Consider the following 24944-nt stretch of genomic DNA (forward strand, 5'->3'; position numbering starts at 1 on the left):
ATTTATTCACAAAATAAGATACGTTGTAGTATTTTCATTTCTACAATTATTTACACAGGGCAACCGAGGGACGTACGGGGCTTATGATTGGTGGACGACAATGTTTATTCCTTGTGCTAATTTCCCCATCCACTGCAGACGACGTTATTGTTCAATGGATGACGTCATAGTGTACGTCTAATGTGATTTCCCTCGTGAACTTCCAAGGGTTTGAATAAGTATGCATGAAAACATGAAAATGGGACTAAAATTACTGAGAAGAGGTTTCGGCGTCCAGAGAAATCTGATGTCTCGGTAAGTAATTGGAAAGTGATGTTATTATGTAAGAAATAGTAATTAGAATTGCCATAATTTATGAGGTGAGTTCCTCTCCTCTAATTCAATGTAAATATAAGTTACGTAAAGCACACCACAACATTTCTGTATGACCCATGTAAATGTGTATGTTGCAGACAAAAAAAAAGCTAGGGGTTTTAGCCTTGGATATCGAGTGGTTTTATTCTTCATTGCTAGTGGAGTGATTAGATAGCTTAATGACAGTTACTGAAAGTGATTTAGGGCATTATCATGTAATGAACTATATGAAATATGGCGACAGTAGAAGGGTTTAAATATAGCTAGAGTTTATTTTGCTGACTAGTTGATCCGGAGTCAAACGCTGTGTTGTCCATTAGTCTGCATAGATAGATCAAACTATTGTTCCAACTTGTCATCACTATTTATTCAGGCAGTATTTTGCCGACTGGTCGGCGCCAGTGGCTCTTTAAGTCATTTCGTCAACAAACCTGTATGTACTCGAAGTCAGCATATGATAATTCTCTCTGTAATCACTCATATCAACTTGATGCTGACTTGGGTATGGTGTGGTATGCTGAGAAATTCATAATATTCTTCCTTAGAACTGTAACAGCTATTCCTTATCTGGCACGGCATGGATATTACCACCACATTTGTCGTAACCTTTCCAGAGCTGTTCACTTCACTGCTGGACCAAAGATGGACATGATGTCCTTGAAGGTGACATTATGGACTCGTTGCTAGCTGTGTAATGTTCCCATCTTCACTTAGTCTTTGTTTGTGCAAAATTTGATTTAAGTTTCTGACTGTATTTGTCATTATATCTAACATATAACTTCCTGAATATGTATTTGTCATTATATCTGACATATAAAACTGTACTCCCCATCTGAAAAATATGAATAAATAAGTATATTATTAATGGTTCATTAGATGTAGGTAGCCACTTGCCCGAAAGTATACAATAGATAGATAATGTTTTATTGGATTTAAGCAGCCTCTCAACTGAAAATTTGCAATTGAGGTATTACAGATATCACAGAACTGGGAGGTCATGATGGTTACTATTTACCTAATCATATTAGAGCTTAAGATAAGGGAGAGCTGGATATTTCCACATTCTACCACCAATTGCTATGGATTACAAAACCATCGTCATGCACTCATCAGACTTATGAAATTTAGGTATCAACACATGCATTGCATTAGTTCACTGTAACATATACAGCTGTCCAGTTTACCATGGTAGCACATTGTAGTCAGGACTTATTTTGAGGATAGTTGCATAATCAGCACATAGAGACAAAACATCTTGGGTAACAAGTGTCTTGCCAGATTCCGCCTGCTTGAGGTTACGAGAAGAGCCTTCTTTGGTGAGGCTATATCATTGGGAATAGTTTCAATTAAGAACTTTGCACTCTAAAGTAGTTCACTTTTTCCTGCTGTTGAAAGCCTTGTACTATAGGAGCCTTTTGAAAGAGATCCTTTGCAGCACTGGGACTCTTTCATCTACGTAATGGTGGGTAACATCCAGAGCATTAGTGAGACTTGTGTTGTTAGGCTGGGGAGAGTTGACCGCAGTATACTACATCATTCAAGTTCACTCTGTTCCTTGCACACCTCACACCCTCCTGTATGTTTTGGCCCCAATCACTCAAAAAATCTTTTTCACTCCATCCTTCCACCTCCAATTTGGTCTCCCGCTTAACCTTGTTCCCTCCACTTCTGACACATATATCCTCTTTGTCAATCTTTCCTCACTCATTGTCTCCATATGTCCAAACCATTTCAACACACCCTCTTCTGCTCTCTCAACCAAAGCAAAGTTATTAGGTTCAGGAGGGTTGAGGGACAAGCTAATTGGAATGGTAGTCTGAATGGAGAAAAATTGGAGGAAGTGAAGTGTTTTAGATATATGGGTGTGAACTTAGCAGTGGATGAAACCATGGAAGCGGGAGTGAGTCACAGGATTGGGGAGGGGTGAAGTTTCTGGGAGCGATGGAGAATGTGTAGAAGGGGAGAATGTTATCTCAGAGAGCAAAATTGGATATGTTTGAAGGAACATTAGTTCCAACAATGATATATGTTTCAGGACAATATGTGGTTTGAGGTGGTTCCATTGGGTAAGTAATGTAAAGGTAAGATAAATGTTTGGAAATAATGAGTATTTCTGAGTGGTTGAGAGAGCAGAAGAGGGTGTTTTGAAATGGTTTGGGCACATGGAGAGAATGAGTGAGGAAAGATTGACCAAGAGGATATATGTGTCGGAGGTGGAGGGAACAAGGAGAAGTGGGAGACCAAATTGGAGGTGGAAAGATGGAATGAAAAAGATTTTGAGCGATCGGGGCCTGAACATACAGGAGGGTGAAAGGCATGCAAGGAATAGAGTGAATTGGAACGATGTGGTATGCCGGGGTCGAAGTGCTGTCAGTGGTTTGAAACAGGGCATGTGAAGTGTCTATGGTTAACCATGGACAGTTTTGTGGGGCCTGGATGTGGAAAGGGAGCTGTGGTTTCGGTGCATTACACATGACAGCTAGAGACTGAGTGTGTCTTTGTTGTCTTTTCTTAGCGTTACCTTTGCGTGTGTATACATGTATATGTGTATACATGTATATGTTGGTGGGTTGGGCCATTCTTTCGTCTGTTTCCTTGCGCTACCTCGCTTCCGCTGCCAAATCCACTCCCAGATATCTAAAACCTTTCATTCCCAGTTTTTTCCATTCAAACTTACCTCCCAATTTACTTGTCCCTCATCCCTACTGAACTTAATGACCTTGCTCTTATTCACATTTACTCTCACCTTTTGTCTTTCACACACTTTACCAAACTCAGTCACCAGCTTCTAGAGTTTCTCACCCGAATCAGCCACCAGCGCTGTATCATCAGCGAACAACTGACTCACTTCCCAAACCCTCTCATCCACAACAGACTGCATACTTGCCCCTCTTTCGTAATATATATATATATATATATATATATATATATATATATATATATATATATATATATATATTATCCCTGGGGATAGGGGAGAAAGAATACTTCCCACGTATTCCCTGCGTGTCGTAGAAGGCGACTAAAAGGGGAGGGAGCGGGGGGCTGGAAATCCTCCCCTCTCACTTTTTTTTTTTTTTAATTTTCCAAAAGAGGGAACAGAGAAGGGGCCCAGGTGAGGATATTCCCTCAAGGGCCCAGTCCTCTGTTCTCAACGCTACCTCGCTAATGCGGGAAATGGCGAATAGTATGAAAGAAAGAAAAGATATATATATATATATATATATATATATATATATATATATATATATATATATATATATATATCCCTGGGGATAGGGGATTAAGAATACTTCCCACATATTCCCTGCGTGTCATAGAAGGCGACTAAAAGGGGAGGGAGCGGGGGGCGGCAAATCCTCCCCTCTCGTTTTTTTTTTAATTTTCCAAAGAAGGAACAGAGAAGGGGGCCAGGTGATGATATTCCCTCAAAGGCCCAGTCCTCTGTTCTTAACGCTACCTCACTAATGCGGGAAATTGCGAATAGTATGAAAGAAGAAAGATATATATATATATATATATATATATATATATATATATATATATATATATATATATATATATATATATATATATTTTTTTTTTTTTTTTTTTTTTTTTTTTTATACTTTGTCGCTGTCTCCCGCGTTTGCGAGGTAGCGCAAGGAAACAGACGAAAGAAATGGCCCAACCCCCCCCCCCCATACACATGTACATACACACGTCCACACACGCAAATATACATACCTACACAGCTTTCCATGGTTTACCCCAGACGCTTCACATGCCTTGCTTCAATCCACTGACAGCACGTCAACCCCTGTATACCACATGACTCCAATTCACTCTATTTCTTGCCCTCCTTTCACCCTCCTGCATGTTCAGGCCCCGATCACACAAAATCTTTTTCACTCCATCTTTCCACCTCCAATTTGGTCTCCCTCTTCTCCTCGTTCCCTCCACCTCCGACACATATATCCTCTTGGTCAATCTCTCCTCACTCATTCTCTCCATGTGCCCAAACCATTTCAAAACACCCTCTTCTGCTCTCTCAACCACGCTCTTTTTATTTCCACACATCTCTCTTACCCTTACGTTACTTACTCGATCAAACCACCTCACACCACATATTGTCCTCAAACATCTCATTTCCAGCACATCCATCCTCCTGCGCACATCTCTATCCATAGCCCACGCCTCGCAACCATACAGCATTGTTGGAACCACTATTCCCTCAAACATACCCATTTTTGCTTTCCGAGATAATGTTCTCGACTTCCACACATTTTTCAAGGCTCCCAAAATTTTCGCCCCCTCCCCCACCCTATGATCCACTTCCGCTACCATGGTTCCATCCGCTGACAGATCCACTCCCAGATACCTAAAACACTTCACTTCCTCCAGTTTTTCTCCATTCAAACTCACCTCCCAATTGACTTGACCCTCACCCCTACTGTACCTAATAACCTTGCTCTTATTCACATTTACTCTCAACTTTCTTCTTCCACACACTTTACCAAACTCAGTCACCAGCTTCTGCAGTTTCTCACATGAATCAGCCACCAGCGCTGTATCATCAGCGAACAACAATTGACTCACTTCCCAAGCTCTCTCATCCCCAACAGACTTCATACTTGCCCCTCTTTCCAGGACTCTTGCATTTACCTCCTTTACAACCCCATCCATAAACAAATTAAACAACCATGGAGACATCACACACCCCTGCCGCAAACCTACATTCACTGAGAACCAATCACTTTCCTCTCTTCCTATATATAGGAAGGAACAGAGAAGAGGTCCAGGTGGGGATATTTCCTTGGGGGCCCAGTCCTCTGTTCTTGACGCTACCTCGCTGTCGCGGGAAGTGGCGAATAGTATGAAAAAAAAAATATATATATATATATATATGGGAACTTCAGTGAAGGGTGCAAATGGGGAGGTGATAACAAGTAGTGGTGATGTGAGAAGGAGGTGGAGTGAGTATTTTGAAGGTTTGTTGAATGTGTTTGATGATAGAGTGGCAGATATAGGGTGTTTTGGTCGAGGTGGTGTGCAAAGTGAGAGGGTTAGGGAAAATGATTTGGTAAACAGAGAAGAGGTAGTAAAAGCTTTGCGGAAGATGAAAGCCGGCAAGGCAGCAGGTTTGGATGGTATTGCAGTGGAATTTATTAAAAAAGGGGGTGACTGTATTGTTGACTGGTTGGTAAGGTTATTTAATGTATGTATGACTCATGGTGAGGTGCCTGAGGATTGGCGGAATGCATGCATAGTGCCGTTGTACAAAGGCAAAGGGGATAAGAGTGAGTGCTCAAATTACAGAGGTATAAGTTTGTTGAGTATTCCTGACAAATTATATGGGAGGGTATTGATTGAGAGGGTGAAGGCATGTACAGAGCATCAGATTGGGGAAGAGCAGTGTGGTTTCAGAAGTGGTAGAGGATGTGTGGATCAGGTGTTTGCTTTGAAGAATGTATGTGAGAAATACTTAGAAAAGCAAATGGATTTGTATGTAGCATTTATGGATTGTAGAAGGCATATGATAGAGTTGATAGAGATGCTCTGTGGAAGGTATTAAGAATATATGGTGTGGGAGGCAAGTTGTTAGAAGCAGTGAAAAGTTTTTATCGAGGATGTAAGGCATGTGTACGTGTAGGAAGAGAGGAAAGTGATTGGTTCTCAGTGAATGTAGGTTTGCGGCAGGGGTGTGTGATGTCTCCATGGTTGTTTAATTTGTTTATGGATGGGGTTGTTAGGGAGGTGAATGCAAGAGTTTTGGAAAGAGGGGCAAGTATGAAGTCTGTTGGGGATGAGAGAGCTTGGGAAGTGAGTCAGTTGTTGTTCGCTGATGATACAGCGCTGGTGGCTGATTCATGTGAGAAACTGCAGAAGCTGGTGACTGAGTTTGGTAAAGTGTGTGAAAGAAGAAAGTTAAGAGTAAATGTGAATAAGAGCAAGGTTATTAGGTACAGTAGGGTTGAGGGTCAAGTCAATTGGGAGGTGAGTTTGAATGGAGAAAAACTGGAGGAAGTGAAGTGTTTTAGATATCTGGGAGTGGATCTGGCAGCGGATGGAACCATGGAAGCGGAAGTGGATCATAGGGTGGGGGAGGGGGCGAAAATTCTGGGGGCCTTGAAGAATGTGTGGAAGTCGAGAACATTATCTTGGAAAGCAAAAATGGGTATGTTTGAAGGAATAGTGGTTCCAACAATGTTGTATGGTTGCGAGGCGTGGACTATGGATAGAGTTGTGCACAGGAGGATGGATGTGCTGGAAATGAGATGTTTGAGGACAATGTGTGGTGTGAGGTGGTTTGATCGAGTGAGTAACGTAAGGGGAAGAGAGATGTGTGGAAATAAAAAGAGCGTGGTTGAGAGAGCAGAAGAGGGTGTTTTGAAATGGTTTGGGGCGCATGGAGAGAATGAGTGAGGAAAGATTGACCAAGAGGATATATGTGTCGGAGGTTGAGGGAACGAGAAGTGGGAGACCAAATTGGAGGTGGAAAGATGGAGTGAAAAAGATTTTTTTTTTTTTTTTTTTTTTTTTTCAAAAGAAGGAACAGAGAAGAGGTCCAGGTGAGGATATTCCCTCAAAGGCCCAGTCCTCTGTTCTTAACGCTACCTCGCTATCGCGGGAAATAGCGAATAGTATGAAAAAAAAAAAAAAAATATATATATATATATATATATATATATATATATATATATATATATATATACGTAAGTTGAAATGACCAAATAACTTTTTTATCAGATTTCATTCTGATGTTTCTCAGGTTGTCTGAAATCGAGTTTGTGTAAACTATCTCTAAGGGTTGTTGTCTTAATGTTTTGATTTGAAACTATCAAATTATTTTCAGAGCTTGTGGAGAGGTCATTGGAGCAGCTGGGAATACAGTAATAAAAATTTTGTCATGTGATGTTATAGAGTGCTGTGTTCCACTCGTGAATGAACATGGTTTAACACCTTGGATTTAAGACAGGGTTTCTTTAAGTAAAGTTGGATTGCAAGAAGAATTATTTGAAGTGGTTTGGAACGTAAATAGATGTTCCTAGCTTGAATAAATAAATATCCATGGCACGATATTGTGTTTATAAGCATTACAATGGCTGTGTAAAAGGGATACGGGTTGGATGTCGTATCATAGTAAAAAAAAAGAATTAAGTGTAGTTATCCTGGATGAAAAGCTGTCCACAAGAGTTAATCATCAATGCTTTAGATTTACTGCTAACCTTTATGCCATATCCATCATGGGTTGAAATCGGCTTATGAGAAGAGGAAGAATGTTACTGGCTTTAGGGACAGTCTGAGTGCGCTGGTGGCTCTGAATTGCAACTCCCCTGTTGACGAAGATATGGTCCTCTCATGTGAGTCTAATTTATGGAATGAAAGAATTCTGATAGTATTTTTTATGCCTTCGCTCTGTGACATTTGCTTGAATGAAGTTGTTGGTGATTCATTTATTACGCCCATGAGATTAGGTTACAATTACTATTGGGAATATCCTGAAAGCTATGATGGATTTCCTTATAGATTTTGTAACGGTGTTAGGTGACATACACCACTATATTATGTTATGGAATAAAATGAAATTGAAGACTAGAAATAAATGTATTAAAAATTATTGAGAACAAATCTGTTATATGGTAAATCAAAATAGTTAAAAGAATTTTGAAATTCAATTTTTTTTTAAAATTAGATTTTAATATTTGTTATTGTTTGTATGTAACTTTGTTGAGTAAATTTGATTTATTGATATAATGTGATTTGCATGATGAACTGTTCACTCTGATTTGGGGTGAAGGTTTTTGTAATTTGAACCAGAAAGTTTACGTTTGAGGCATTGCTGGGTGGCTTTGATATATTACATATCAGTAATATAGTACGATTACGCAATAACTTCTCACTTCTATTTCAAAGTTAATGTAATTTTTTTATATTGTTAGCTTACATTTTGCTATCAGTTACATGAACCAGAACTTGAATGTACATACAACAATGAGTCACTAAGAGACAAATCTCACGTTGTCTTACTGGCTGAACGAGACTGACGTAGTCGTGAGGAAAAGCGATCTCCTCTTTAATTGTAATGATAATTCTTGATTTTTAGAAAGTTCCTTTATGATTTTTTTTTTGTGTGTAGTTCATGAACAACTGTTTTATATATATTTTCTCTCCCTTTTGTTGGAAATTAAGTAAACCGTGAGTGTAACGTGAATGTACGTATGTAAATTATAATAATTACCACGTCAGGCACTTACCACGCTGTAAGTGTCCAGTGGTTACCAAATTCGTGAGGAAAGCGATCTCGTTTTCCACTATATATAAATGTCATACTTTTGCTTAGTTTCAAAGTCTTGATTATTGTTTGATAATGATTTACAGTAAATCATATGAAAAATAATTCGAGAGTGTACATAAGTGTAAACGTGCACACAGACACGAGTCATTGTAATAGTTGTTTCATGTCTTCTTTCGTCCTTATATATATATATATATATATATATATATATATATATATATATATATATATATATATATATATATTATTGAACTTCACGTGCTAACTTTACAATGCGCGGGAGCATTGCATCTTTGGGCTGCAGGGGCCTTTAGGTAGAGGTCCCGGGTAACAGAGGAGCTCTTTCATAGAAATTGGTCTGGAGTGATTAAAAGATAAAAGAAATAGATATTTCATTCTCTCTTATTTTGCCCAGTGAATTTCATATCCCATCGTTCGACATATTTCTTTCCACTGTCCATGTTCTTGTCGCTCTTTGTCACACTGTACCGTCTGTCTGTCCCTACCTTTTCCCTCCCCCTTCCTGTTTACGTTTCATTACGAATTTAAATGGCACATATACTGTGCAGTAACTACATGCATACCACAGTTTGTTAGAATGTTCATTTTTTTTCTTTCACGTATTTATGCATCTCAAAGTAGATATCATTCTTATTGCCAATAAATTTCAATCACAAGAAAGCTTCTTTGTAACACCTTTTAGTCGTTCTATTTATTGAAGTGGGAATATTGGCAGGTTCACTAGTGTATGTGTTGTCAGTCATTTGAGATATACACCCCCGACCCAGACAGTGCTCTTTATCTTATCACTGCGTTACTATTACTTGTGAATAACAATAACTACGTGATGGAGTTGTATATTTTCATCATTGTTCCATTCTTTTGCTTGATTACATCAGATTGAAATATGCTTTTTGCTAAATTTGGTAGTTTTTTTCATCATGCATTACCAGCATGGTTAAGTTGCTACTATCCAGGAAAATTTGAGTTGGTTAGCCATGTCATTGTACTTAGTGAAAGTATTTGCTTCATTATTTTCAGGTTTTTCTCCACCGCATCTCCCAAGGAAGATGCCAGTATCAATCCTATAGTGAGAGAGGAGGGGACTGGCAAACATCTGAAGATCACTGCAAAGAATACCCGTTTCCCCGTTGTTGCACAGGCAGTAGTAACTGATATAAGGGCGGAGTCTCCAACAGTGCGAGGCCTTACACTCAGAGTGGATAATTCAATCTTCAGTTTCAAAGCTGGACAATGGTAAATTAAAAAAAAAAAAAAAAGGTGTTACAAGTAACCAGTGTTCAATCAGCCATTAGTTTTTTTTTATCAATACAGTCGTACTTATTATTATTATTTATAACCCCAGGACCCCCTTTTGTTGGATTCTTGTAGCTTTGAAGGTGACGTACAATCAGAGGCAGGGAAATGACTTCCGTTGTGCAAGAGGTTCGTTAATGAGACGTTCCACCTTGTTAACTGATGATGATACAACCTTGCTGATGATGGTGTAACACATGCAGGCAGATTATGCAAAAGTATATGGACACGTATTTCCTTCCCGAGTCTCTTATGAGGCTTCTACAGTGCCCACGATGCCGGCCATGTCCACCCAATAGGACCAAAGATCTTAAAATGTAGTCATGTGTGTGTACATGCAGAGAGTGCAAGGCAGTTAAGCACCGAGTGCTCGGTGCCTTTATGATAGTTGCATTATAGGCATGAAGGGTCTTGGGATTTGTTGAAATAGTGTTTTTAGTGTTAGAAGGATGGTTGATGACCAAACCATAGACCATGTGTATGATTCATGTTTGTATGGGAAATGTGGCTGGTGATGGGTGTATGTCTGGTAGGTTTGAATTTGTGATTCATTTGGGAGGGTGAGTGTTGAGTGCTTGTCAACTTATTTCAGTTAGATGTTTTTTGTCAGTGTTATAATTGTTAGAGGTTGGGGGGGGGGCGGTGAGTAGAGGTTACTTAATTGTGATGCAGAGGTAAGCAAAGCAATAAGCAGTAATTGTTCATTGTTTTCACCGTGGAAGTTGCAGTGTGGGCATGAAGGGGTCCAGGAATTTGTTGAATCCGTGTTTGTAGTATTCAGTGGGTGATACTAGAGTGTAGACAAGAACGTATGACTTATGTTTGTGTGGGGAGTTTGGTTTCTGATGGGTGTATGATTGGTTGGGTTATGTATAAGACTGAGTTGGGACAAGAGATGCTGAAGTCTGAATCAGAGATGGTAGTGATTATGCTTTTCTCAGTTATTTCTGTGGCTTCTGCACAGTTGGGGAAAAAGCAAGCATTTAAACCCTAGCTCCACATCTGTGTTATAATTTAGCTTAATCTCCTTCACAATACACTTGTTGGAAGTGATGATAAGGAAGAATTTTGGATGATTATGATAAACAAATGCTTCTTTAAATTTTTGTGTTGTACATATATACCTGTGTTACACACAAACAACATTCGAGACCAGAAAGCCCCATCAAAAAGATCAGTAACTATATTGTGAAAAAAATTCAAATGCGTCATCACTTGATGCCAAGGAATTCAGATTGGAAATATGCCTGTACTAGCTTTTAACATGTTATGAAGTTTGTTAAGTTTATTGTACAATTTTCAGAATAATTGATTATAACTGAATTAATATGACTGGGAAACATGTTTCATATTCCTCGTTTTCCAAAGTAAAGAGATAATACAGTTATGGTACTGCATATGGTTGCAATTAGGGCAGAAAATGATAGTCATTCATAGTGCCTTTCTTGTAATTAGTATGTTTCATTACAATGATTTTTCTTGTAATAGTAATATATTATAGACCACGGACTCCCAGATGTAATGCCAGCTTAGATCCAATTTAATGCTTAATCAAGCCCTATCACAGTGTTCATATATGTAGAAATTTTTTTTTGTGAAGTAGAGAAGTTCAGATTGTTTTTATGAAGTTGGTCATCATGCCTTTACATAGTAATATCTGTCTATTTGTATTTATATCTCTGACACCCATTCCCTCTGGGAACTCCCATCGAGGGGTGGTCTTCCACTATCGTTCTTGCTTTCTTTCCGCATGCCCAAACCATCTCAAAGTATTACATTTCATCCATTATTCCAGTCTACAGTTCACTCCCTTTGCATTCCCTGCCATACTACATCTCTCATACACCCTTTCATTTATTTCTTCATTCTATCTAGTCACACAACATGCTCTTCTCATATAGTTAATTTCCGCAGCCTGGATTCTTGACCTCTGTGACTCATTCCATGTTCATGTTTCAGCTGCATAGGTCAGAGTTGGGAGGACTATGCTGTCCCTTAATCCTCCCTTCACTTCCATACTTACACCTCTACCCTTCATTTTTCTGTTAAAGTACCCTATGACTCTTCTACCCTGAACTGCTTTCCCCTTTATCTTTCCATCCATATCACTTCACTTACCTATGACAGTTCCTAGATACTTAAATTCTCTCACTTCTTCCAGTCTTTTTCCCCCCATATCCACAGGACAATTTAGTACACTTTCTTCTTTCACTTTATATGGTTTTACAAAATCTATACTTTCACTCTGTTTCCTTGCAAGCACCATTACTTTACTTTTACTTGCATATACATTCATTCGCCTACACTTCCACACATCATAAAAAAAAACACTTACAACCCTCTGCAATTCCTCTTCACTCAGCAAACAGCACATTATTATATGCAGACAGGCTTGCCACTAGCCACCATATCGCCACCACACACCATCTCCGCACCCCTATTCCTTAGCTTTTCTTTCATCTCTCATATCACTCTCCATATATATATATATATATATATATATATATATATATATATATATATATATATATATGTATATTAAAAAGCCACTGTGACATCACGCAGTCCTTCCTTACGCCTACATGTATCCCAAAACTTTTGTTCAGCTCTATCCAGTCTTACACTCACTTTTGCTCCTCTATAGAAAGCTTTCACGCCATCCAGCAGTTGTCCCCAGTACCATATATCCCTAACACATCCCACAAAGCATTCTACTCAACTGTCATATGCTTTTTCTAGATCCATAACATTTGGATAACATATTTTGTATTCTTCCCTTCTCTTTTGCTGACCCTCCACTGGCACATTCCTATCAAGCAATATTCCATAAGCCTTTTTCTTCTCTTCCACAGCATTTCTAATCTCTTTTGTCTACCATGCATTGCCCATTTTATTCCTGTATCTCACATCCTTGTATCCAACTGCTGATTTTACATCCTTTGATAGTTTTTCTCTAAATATTTTAAACACCTCATTCATACATGACTGCATTCCTGCATTCACTGCACTTCCCTTAAAGCTTTTAGTTATCTTCCTTTCATACTCTCCCCTACATTTTTCTGTCTCATCTTCTCGCTTGCTAAGCCTTTTATCTCTCCATTCTTCCTTACTTGGTACCTCCACTTCCTCTGATCCTCATCCCCACAAGAACTGCAAAATGGTAATAGATAAAAGTTTTCATAAATCACTTCATTACAATATGAAATATGATTATGTATTCTTTTCAGGATAGACCTGTTCATTCCAGGCATAGAAACAGTGGGAGGTTTTTCCATGTACTCTTGTCCATGTCAGCTGACCCACACAGGAACAATAGATCTCGGTATCAAGTTCTCCAGATGGCCTCCTGCATATTGGGTGCATGATCAGGTACTTTTGTACTTAATTGCCTTTCCTGCAATTCCTCTGATCCTAACTAAAGTAATTTTTTATTTTATATCCATCCCATCAGTGGAATAATTCTTCCTGATTCACGTTTAAAGGGAATGTTATACATTTAATGCTTAAATTGTACATTTCATCTTTAGGAACTTTCTCCTGTGTGCAAAAGATAAAATAGTATAGAAAATTTTTGTTGTGGATCATGTATAGATTATCCATGATTAAAGAAAGCCCCTTAAAAAGTGGCATAAGTTCTTCCTTATTGGCTTTGTAGGAATTTGAGTGGACTGCATTAAGGTGGGTGAGTGGCCATGTGCAATACTTTTTTCTCACATATATTTATATATGTATGTTTAAGTACAATATAAACTTAAATCACATTTCATGCATCGATTACAGTATATATAATAATTTTACCGCACATTTGCATTTCCTCTGCTAGTTTACGTGCTTTTGCACTAAACATACTTGAAATGAAAACAGTGATTACTATATTACCTTGTTACATATTCAGTAATAATGACAGTAATTTCCTTGGTAAAATGTAAAAGAAATATGACTAAATTTTTCTTTATAGTAAAAGCAGCTCAGTGTTCATCAGTTGATGTTTTACCTGGAGAGTGAGGTTGGGAAATTGCATGATATATACCTTTTTTTATGATGATGCAAATGGATGATTTAAGGTATGATAGAAGAATTTTGGTGATGTTTGTGAATAATTGGTGAATTCAAATATTAGGCTGGAATTCAGATGAGTGAAAACCATTAAATCATCATTTGATAATATCAGTGAACCATACACTGTCAATTGATGACTGTTGTAGTTTAAGGGCTAAATTTCATAAGTTGGGTGAATGAATAGAATTATACCCAAACCTTGATGTACAAAGACTCAGAGTACATATTTTGTAGGTTAATCAAAGAACACTGAACCTCATGATACACAGATGTTTATTCACAGATACACATTAATCAAGGAACACCAAGCCTCATGATACACAGATGTTTATTCTCAGATACACAATTCAGTTACATATGTGAATGGGCTGATGGGAGAAATTTTGAATTTTCAGAATTATTTTTCAAAGACTTTTTCAAGGTCATTGATTTTTTTATGAGACCACTTCTTACCTGTGTGAGTTTTTAAGAATTACTATGATATGGGCTTTTATTTTTCATAATTTTATGGTTATTTATTGCATGTATGATGTGCTCATATTTTTCTTTGCCAAAAAATATGAAGAAATATATATTGTTCCAATTTTAACTGCATTGATATGCATTTCATGCACATTCTGATGCACTGTGAGAAGAGCTCGGAGCAGCTAGCAGGCAACATCAGTTATCATGTGGTGTCATCTCATGTTAGCTCATTGTGCTCTCAGATACCATCAAAGATAGGAAGCCACCAACAAGGGAGGTATATTACCAGTACTATGCGCCTGGGCAGTAGGGTTAGTGATGGCTGCATAATGAACCAGCACTGAAGTGGATGCAAGTTGCACTCAGATAGTTGTTTTTTCTTTCTGTCTGACCCACATGTGGATTGCTGACATTCTGTCCATGAACATCCACAAACATACAGGCTTTCCTAGTCACACATACTTGACAACACTTAGCTCATACTTCGTAACTGTAGACTTTCCTGCTGTGAGCACTATATGCTAGCCATGTCTTTTTGGCAAAACGGTAGGAGCAACGGCCAGAGGCACTTGGAAGGAGCATTAGGTAGAAGTAGTAGGTAGGAACATTCATTTGGGAGAATTAGGTAGATGTAGCAGGTTGGAACATTAGGTAGACACACTAGGTAGAAGTAGTCGATAGGAATGTTAGCTAAGAGCTTCTGGAAATATTGTATTAGGGTTACCCTCTGTCAGTTGCTTGTTAAGGATGAGATACTAAAGGCTAAAAAGTGACACTGGAGTTCACCAGTTGTGGAGACTCTTTTGCCATGGCCATCCCCTTGAGGGAGTTCTAAGAGAACTGGTGTCAGAGATATAGTGTTAGATATCACCTGCTTCCTTTTTTTTTTACTTTTTTTTTCCTAAATACCTAGCCAGTTGCCTCTATGTGGATGTACCAAGGAGTAAGTGAAGCATTTCCATAAAAGGCAAGTTAGCCATTATCAAATGGGTAGAATATTGTGATTGGCTGTATGGTGTAACCTATGCTTCAATGGGTCAGTGAGTCTGCAAATCATACTATACATGCTGCATCCTAGATTAAGGATACTATTTCTCTGGCTTTGCCAGCATATGCTATGTTATGTGTATATATATATTTTTCTTTTTTTCTTTCAAACTATTCGCCATTTCCCTGCATTAGCGAGGTAGCGTTAAGAACAGAGGACTGGGCCTTTGAGGGAATACCCTCACCTGGCCCAATTCTCTGTTCCTTCTTTTGGAAAATAAAAAAAAAACCGAGAGGGGAGGATTTCCAGCCCCCCGCTCCCTCCCCTTTTAGTCGCCTTCTACGACACGCAGGGAATACGTGGGAAGTACTCTTAATCCCCTATCCCCAGGGATAATATATATATATATATATATATATATATATATATATATATATATATATTTTTTTTTTTTTTTTTTTTTTTGCTGTCTCCCGCGTTTGCGAGGTAGCGCAAGGAAACAGACGAAAGAAATGGTCCAACCCACCCCCATACACATGTATATACATACGTCCACACACGCAAATATACATACCTACACATCTTTCCATGGTTTACCCCAGACGCTTCACATGCCCTCATTCAATCCACTGACAGCACGTCAAGCCCAGTATACCACATCGATCCAATTCACTCTATTCCTTGCCCTCCTTTCACCCTCCTGCATGTTCAGGCCCCGATCACACAAAATCTTTTTCACTCCATCTTTCCACCTCCAATTTGGTCTCCCACTTCTCCTCGTTCCCTCCACCTCCGACACATATATCCTCTTGGTCAATCTTTCCTCACTCATTCTCTCCATGTGCCCAAACCATTTCAAAACACCCTCTTCTGCTCTCTCAACCACGCTCTTTTTATTTCCACACATCTCTCTTACCTTTATGTTACTTACTCGATCAAACCACCTCACACCACACATTGTCCTCAAACATCTCATTTCCAGCACATCCACCCTCCTGCGCACAACTCTATCCATAGCCCACGCCTCGCAACCATACAACATTGTTGGAACCATTATTCCTTCAAACATACCCATTTTTGCTTTCCGAGATAATGTTCTCGACTTCCACACATTCTTCAAGGCTCCCAGGATTTTCGCCCCCTCCCCCACCCTATGATCCACTTCCGCTTCCATGGTTCCATCCGCTGCCAGATCCACTCCCAGATATCTAAAACACTTTACTTCCTCCAGTTTTTCTCCATTCAAACTTACCTCCCAATTGACTTGACCCTCAACCCTACTGTACCTAATAACCTTGCTCTTATTCACATTTACTCTTAACTTTCTTCTTTCACACACTTTACCAAACTCAGTCACCAGCTTCTGCAGTTTTTCACATGAATCAGCCACCAGCGCTGTATCATCAGCGAACAACAACTGACTCACTTCCCAAGCTCTCTCATCCCCAACAGACTTCATACTTTCCCCTCTTTCCAAAACTCTTGCATTCACCTCCCTAACAACCCCGTCCATAAACAAATTAAACAACCATGGAGACATCACACACCCCTGCCGCAAACCTACATTCACTGAGAACCAATCACTTTCCTCTCTTCCTACACGTACACATGCCTTACATCCTCGATAAAAACTTTTCACTGCTTCTAACAACTTTCCTCCCACACCATATATTCTTAGTACCTTCCACAGAGCATCTCTATCAACTCTATCATATGCCTTCTCCAGATCCATAAATGCTACATACAAATCCATTTGCTTTTCTAAGTATTTCTCACATACATTCTTCAAAGCAAACACCTGATCCACACATCCTCTACCACTTCTGAAACCATATATATATATATATATATATATATATATATATATATATATATATATATATATATATATATCCCTGGGGATAGGGGAGAAAGAATACTTCCCACGTATTCCCTGCGTGTCGTAGAAGGCGACTAAAAGGGAAGGGAGCGGGGGGCTGGAAATCCTCCCCTCTCTCTTTTTTTTTTTTCCAAAGGAAGGAACAGAGAAGGGGGCTGGATGAGGATGTTTCCTCAGAGGCCCAGTCCTCTGTTCTTAACGCTACCTCGCTGACGCTGGAAATGGCAAATAGTATGAAAAAAAAAAAAAATATATATATATATATATATATATATATATATATATATATATATATATATATATATATATATAATGTGTGTGTGTGTGTGTGTGTTATCCCTGGGGATAGGGGAGAAAGAATACTTCCCACGTATTCCCTGCGTGTTGTAGAAGGCGACTAAAAGGGGAGGGAGCGGGGGGCTGGAAATCCTCCCCTCTCATTATTTTTTTTTATTTCCAAAAGAAGGAACAGAGAAGGGTGCTAGGTGAGGATATTCCCTCAAAGTCCCAGTTCTCTGTTCTTAATGCTACCTCGCTAACGCGGGAAATGGTGAATAGTTTGAAAGAAAAGTGTGTGTGTGTGTGAGTATGTGGGCATTTATGTATATATATGTGGATATGAGTGGATGGGCCATTCTTTGTCTGTTTCCTGGCGCTACCTCGCTTATGCAGGAAGCAGCAATTATTTATAATAAATGAAATATAAATATATGTGTGTGTGTGTGTATGAGTTTAACTGATAGTTATGTGTGATATTTTTTATATTTCAGTGCAAAATAGGATCTGAAGTTGCAATCCGAGCTGGAGGAGACTTCTTTTATGCTCCAGAGATTGGTAACCCGCCTCATGACCTCCTGCTAATAGCTGGTGGTGTTGGTATAAACCCTCTTGCGTCCATGTTCTTCCATGCAAGTAGTTTGCACCAACTTCATGAAGAGAACAAAGAAGAATACCGTCCTGGGAGGATTTTGCTGATGTATTCTGCCAAGACTTATGAAGAATTACTTTATAAAGTAAGTATTGTGCAACCAAATATGAATTGAGCTTATATATGAGTTGAAAGCTGTAAGTTCTTGATATATACACAAACACCCACAGTCATGGGAAAGTTGAAAAAGGGTAAGGAATACAGACATAAGTCAAAGGTTATGAGATGTCAAAAGAGGCTAGAGAGCAAAATAATTTTGCCCTGTCACTGCATCTGAAAGTTCACTTATTCTAAGGGTTGAAAATGTCGGACTGAAAATAAAGTGTATAAATTCAAATGGATTAGTAGTAAATGACAAGAGTTTGAGATCAAGGACAGAAATAGGGAAAGTAATCCTGTAGTTTTTTGAGTAGTGGAGACAAAGCTCACTAAAAAGATAAGGTTTGTTCCCCACTTATCTAGAGATGCATGATAACAAGGAGGGGATTGACTTTCTTAATAAGAGAGCATTAAGTTTAAGAGAATATCACTGGATGAACCATTCAAACTTTACACAATAAGGAGAATAACAGTAGGAAAGAATTTAATAGGGGTGTTGATAATTCATAAACCTCCAAAGAATCTTTATGGATCAGAAAAAATTTTCAGAGATAAGAATGAAGGAACAATCTTGATGACAAAGCAAGAAGTGAGACATGCACATCCCAGGGATGGTGAAATTTTGATGATAAGGGATTTCAGGTATAAAGAGAAACTGAAAGATCTCAGCGTGTATACTGGAAAATTTCCTCTGTCAACTTGTCAATGAGCATACTATATCTTTGCATGTATTGATATGGAAATTGAGAATGTTAGGTATCATACACAATATGGAAAAAGTGATTATGAAATCTTTGAATGTGATGTAATAAGTGAGGATGTAAAAGAGCATAGGAAATATAATCATGGAAACTACACATAGACAAAAAAAATGAGAATGTAAATTGTGAAATGGAGTATCAGAGTACCAGATAAATGGAATATGCTAACTGATGAAACTCAAATCTGAAAAGGTTATGATAGTAGAGCAAGTACATGAGACTGGGCTTCATGAGTGTAGAACTCCTTCCTTGTACTTACAAGTAAGTAATTACCAATAGATGATCACATGCACTTATATATATGCAAGTATACTCTACATACATATGTACATACAGCTTTTATTCCTTCCTTCCTTAATTGTTTAGTCAAGAATTTTCATCATGTTGAATGGTAAATCATTGGTATTTTTCTTACAGCCTCGGTTAGATTTCATCTCAGCCAGTATGCCAGAGACTGAAATCAGCTATTTTATAACAAGAGAAGCTCCACCAAAATCTTCTCATATTACTTGTAAGTAACCTGTATAGCACTCCAATACAGTTTTGATTTCATAACAATGTTGCATTTTTGTTGTCATTATAATTGTGAAGCATCTGCATGAGAGAACTTTGACGCTGTAGTTAGCAAGAGGTTACAGGAGGTCATGTAAGATGTAACTGAAAAGAGCTGGAGAAAACATGCTTCTTGGAGGTCTCCATTGTAGAACCTGAAGATTGTGAAGGAGAATCCTTTGCCTGTGACTCTGGCTTTGTGACTAGCTTTGAAGTTGGATAAACTTTTTTTCCATTATTTTTGTTAAATTACGAGTACCTATGATGGGATTGTGCTAGGCAGAGTGTTAGGACTGGCATGAAACTTCCTCTGTGTGTCTTTGTTGTTTAGTGATATTGTTTTTCTCAGCCACAACTCTCCTCTTGTAGTTGTCTGTCTGAAGTTCATCAGGGATTAACTTCATCTATGAATCTAGTTATTTTTTTTAATGTTTTTGTACTCTCCATGCATGTTTCTTATTTGTCTTGGTGCTGTGTTCCTTTTCATCAACAAGTGATGATACAGTCTCCTGAAGGTGTCTATTCACTTTCAGTATAACCTCAAACAGGTGGAGTCGGGTTACAATTCAGTAGTATATATCTCATGAGATATAATTGAATTATAGTCCTTTAAATATCAAAATGACTATTGTTAGTACAGTATTTTAGGAAGACCATTGAACATATTTTGAAATGAAAATAATCTTTTTTTCTTACCTGATGGCCTTTATCCACATTGGCGAGGTATCAAAATAAATATTGTTAATATAGTATTTTTGAAAATCCTTTGAACTTTTAAAATTAAACATTCTTTGTAATAATGTTTTGAGGCAGTACAGTAAATTGCACAATTGGTAGGATGGCCACAAAAGATAAGGTCAGAGTGCTATGATTTAACATGAATGACCTTAGTAACACTCCATTTGAAAGCAAAACATTGCCGGGAATTTGTTGTCATTTGTAAAAACTGGTTAGGTCCACAATAATGTGAACAATGGAAAATTTTACTGTTATACCGACAAAGGAAGATACCATTCTGTGAAAGAAATGATATCTAGCTAAAACATTGTGGAAAATTTTATTCTACTAAAGAGAAAGTATATAGCAGTTGTAAACATTTTTAAAATCTAGCTGACACAGTAGATAGTGAAGAGGCTTTCTATATAATCTCAGTACAATGATTGTACCTTAATGCAAATGGCACAGGCAGACCACATTCTTCTTTGTTCTTTCCCACACTCTCTTCATTTACTCAGACTTGCACACCTGTTTTATGTGATGGTGGATGGTGTACTTCTTGCACATTAAGCCAAATGCGCAAGAAGTAAAAGTTTCAGCAAGATGTAAGGGGTCCCTATACCCATTGCTTAAGGGATATAGGAAAAAGGGGGAATCATTCTGTATTACTCAGCCAACAGCACTAATCATTTATAGATTGTAATTAGTAATAAAAAGGAGCAAAATTCGTTCTTTTTTATAGAGAAAAATAATTTTGCAGCTCCCAGTGTTTGGTTTATACTAAGTTATTCACTCATTTTGTGAACAGATGGCCGTATAACACAAGAAACTCTGAAGTCTGCCCTTGAGTCTTTGGACACATCATCTTTGAAAACTTTCGTGTGTGGACCACCGCCTATGATTGAAGAAATCAATGATCATCTTTTAGCCTGTGGTTTGTTACAAAATCAAGTCCTTTACGAAAAGTGGTGGTGATTTTTAGTGTGTTCTTTCATTATATCTTTTCTGTCTTGGTGGATTCAAAGACTATGCTATAAAGTTCAACAGATTTAATTCAAGTGTTTTCTGTTTAACTTATGAATTGTATAGATACGTTTGTACATAATAAACTGTATATTTTGTAATTAGTAAGAACAATAAAAGAGAGAACAATTTCCATTCTCTCTTACAAAGGGAGTATATTTCTTATCTATTCAAGTGTGTGTTAGCTATGTGCAGTGAAAACCCTGAATTACTCTTTTACGATAAAGCAGCTTCCTAAGAAGTATTGACCTAGATTTTAATCATTTAATCTTTTTGGTCCACAGTTAGTTTTGTGCCTTCTCCCAACACATAAAAGTTAATCTTTTAATGAAAAGATACACAAAATTTTGGAAACAAATATTGTTTCATGAATTGAGACTTGACTGTTCTTAGTTTAGGAAGAACACTTCATTGTCATAGGCACAATAAATATTTCATAACATTTTATTATTTACATAAGTACAAAAAAATGTTATATTTTTCGTATGATTTAAGCTTGCATTGTTTCGAAAGACAGTACTTACAGGACTGGCCATTTCTAAATATGAGCTGAGTGGGTGCAGTGTGGCTGTGGGTGCAGTAAGGATGTAGCAGGAGCATGGCAGTGGTTGCTACTGGTGGGATGACCATTACAAAAGTGGCATGTCCCTAAATAAGGCCTACAACCACCCACCATGGTCACAAGCAGTTACCTTAACGAAGGACTGTAGCACCCTGCTGCATTTGCCTTGATTTAGGACATTACCTCTGAAAGGTCTAATGAAGACTACAGATGATTGTGTAATTTAGATCTAATTATAAAAAAGCACTTTCTCAGTTATGTTGGTGACATGTTCATGATGGGATGATATTTGTTAATTTAATCTGGTGGCTAATGACTTTTTCAATATCTTATCATCGTATCCTTGTGGTTATGATGCTAGTAAAAAGAAAAAACCTATGGCAAGGTTGTATCAGTGTTATAGGGTGAAAATGAGACAGTCTTCTTGAAGAACTTCTCACTCCAAAGGTGTCCATCATTTCTCTGCTACTGATTGTAGTGCTGCCTTGAAGCTGCAGGATCCCTTTGAAAGGAGACATAGGGACATTTAATCAAAAGTGTTCGGTTATTAGTGAAAGAAAAACAAGGGAACAAATGGGAACATTGATGAAGGGGACAGATAGGGCAGGTGAGATGAAGAGGTGAGGGAGTGAGTACTTTGAAAGATTTTTGAATGTGTTTGATGATATGATGGCAGATGTAGGGTGTTTGGGTTGGGGAGGTATGTGAAATGAGTCATGACAAGTGGTTTACTGAAAAGAGAAGAGGTGGTGAAAGCCTTACTTAGGATGAAATGTGGTTGGAATGGATGGTATTACAGGTGAATTTCATAAGAATGGAGGTGACTGTGTTGGTTGGTTAAATAGGATTGTTAATGTGTATATGGATCATAGTGAGGTGCTTGGGGATTAGTGGAATGCCTGTAATAGTGCCACTATTTAAATACAAGGGAGATAAAGGTGAGAGTTTGGATTACTGAGGCATATGTTTGTTGATAGTACCTGGTAAGTTGTACGTAAGAGAGGTTGGTGGCATGCATGGAGCGTTAGACTGGGGAGAACTTTGTCTGTAGATTTATGGCTCTGGAGAAAGCATATGATTGGATTGACAGAGATGCTCTGCAGAAAATACTACAAATACTTGGTGTGCAAAGAAATTTATCAGAAGCAGTGAGGAGTTTTTATCAAGAGAGAAACGAGTGTGAGCAAGTAGGTAGAGAGGAAGGTGAGTTGTTCCAGTTGAAGGTAGGTGAGTGGCTCCAGATGAAGGTGGGTCTGCAGAAAAGGTGTTTGATAATCTTTTTATGAATGGGGTGGTGAGGGAGGTGAATGTAAGGGTTTTAGAGGTGGGAGCAGCTATGCAGTCTTTTGGGGATGGGGATGCCTGGGAGTTGAGTCCATTGTTGCATGTTGACGGTATAACACCGGTGGCAGTTTCAAGTGAGAAACTGCAGAAGCTGGTGTCTGAGTTTAGGAGAGTGTTTTAAAGAAGAAAGTTGTGAGTATATGTAAATAAAAACAGGTTAGTAGATTTAGCACTGAAAAGATACAGGTTATCTGGAGTGTGAGTCTGAATGAGAACTTGGAAGATGTGGTGTTTTAGATACCTTGGAGTAGATATTGCAATGAATGGAACCATTGGAGCTGAAGTATATCATAGGGTGGATAAATGGGCAAGTCGTGGGTGCACTGAGGAATGTGTGGAAAGAGAGGTCAGTGTTTTTTTTGGCAAAGATGGGTTTGCTTGAATGTATAGTTGTTTTACTGGTGCTGTAACGAATAAGGTAAGGTGTTAGAAATGTTTGAGGAGAATATATATTTTAGGAGAGTAGATTGAATAAATATGGTAGGGTAAGAGAAAGGTGCAGCAATGAGAGGGGTATGAAAGACCTGAAGAGAGTGTGCTGAAATGGCTGAGATAAATGGAGAGAATGAGTGTGGAAAGGATGACTTATATGGCATACGTGGCAAAAGTTAAAGGAAGACTGAAAATAGGGTGTAGGTGGAAGGGTAGAGTGAAGTGAAAGATGCTGTGAAGGCTCAGGACCTGAACATGTAGGAGGGTGCAAGGCGTGCAAGTAATAGGGCAAATTGGAGAGATGTTGTGTACAGCTGGACAACATGTTGTCAAGGGGCATTTGTAACATTTGGGGGAAACCATAGAAAGATATTTGTGAACTAGTTACATATAGGGGGTTTTGATTAGAGTGCATTATACATGACAGCTAGGGAGTAAATGTGTGTGAATGAGGCCATTTCTTTGTATGTTTCTGGTGCTACTTCACTAATGCAGGAAATGGTGAACACTTATAAAAAATATGTATATCATTAGCTTCATTCTAGTTTATAGTGCTTTGATCAGGTGCTTAAAATTTATCACTGTACTTTTTGAAAAGAAAGTGAAGTATGAAAATGAATTACTTTGATTGGACTTTACTGTAATGGATTAATTGCCATACACATAAACTTTATATACTTTATGATGTTGATAGTTTAAATGTTATTAGGTTATTTTATTTAGATATTGGTATTGTAATTAAAAAAGATACTGAAGAGTTGGAAGACTCAAGACATTCAAATGTATTGGGTGTGAAGGTCATCATTCTTTGAACCATGTATCATCGCTTCATCAAAAAGTCATGAGAGTTATTCAGATACTGACACAGCATTAAAAGTGTATTAGGATGGTTACCAATTATTGATTTTCCTTAGTTAATACAAATACTGAATTATAAGTGATCCTTGGATTGTTAGGATGAAAAGCTTGTGCTTTTAGCTGCTGAGTTATGTATAATATGGGAGTCACATATTAATAAATGTTCTTTGTATCATAAAGAAGTCACACATTATCAGTATGATCTGCTTTGCTAAGGATTTCATTGGTCCATGGTTAAAGACCATAGACCCATTAAAACATAGATCCCATCATATGGGGAGTCAAATCTAAAATCACCTTATAGGGTTTCAAAAATAATAGCATTAGA

At 38.0% G+C, this 24944-nt stretch overlaps 2 protein-coding genes across 2 annotated transcripts in view; one reads left to right on the forward strand and one right to left on the reverse strand.

Annotated features, from left to right (window-relative positions):
* Window positions 1–907, reverse strand: part of LOC139751290 (uncharacterized) — a 126096-nt gene extending 125189 nt beyond the window's left edge. The window contains exon 1 of the mRNA XM_071666613.1: window positions 786–907. The gene's annotated coding sequence lies outside the window, so the exon portion shown is untranslated. The remainder of the gene's footprint in view (window positions 1–785) is intronic.
* Window positions 90–24644, forward strand: LOC139751291 (oxidoreductase NAD-binding domain-containing protein 1-like). The gene is made up of 6 exons (XM_071666617.1): window positions 90–294; window positions 9674–9889; window positions 13177–13318; window positions 18111–18353; window positions 19546–19639; window positions 21206–24644. The coding sequence occupies exons 1-6, from the start codon at window positions 221–223 to the stop codon at window positions 21370–21372; spliced, it is 936 nt and encodes a 311-aa protein (XP_071522718.1). The 5' UTR covers window positions 90–220; the 3' UTR covers window positions 21373–24644.
* The last annotated feature ends 300 nt before the right edge of the window (window positions 24645–24944 follow it).

Source organism: Panulirus ornatus, chromosome 11, assembly GCF_036320965.1.
Source record: "Panulirus ornatus isolate Po-2019 chromosome 11, ASM3632096v1, whole genome shotgun sequence".
NCBI classification, from domain to species: domain Eukaryota; kingdom Metazoa; phylum Arthropoda; class Malacostraca; order Decapoda; family Palinuridae; genus Panulirus; species Panulirus ornatus.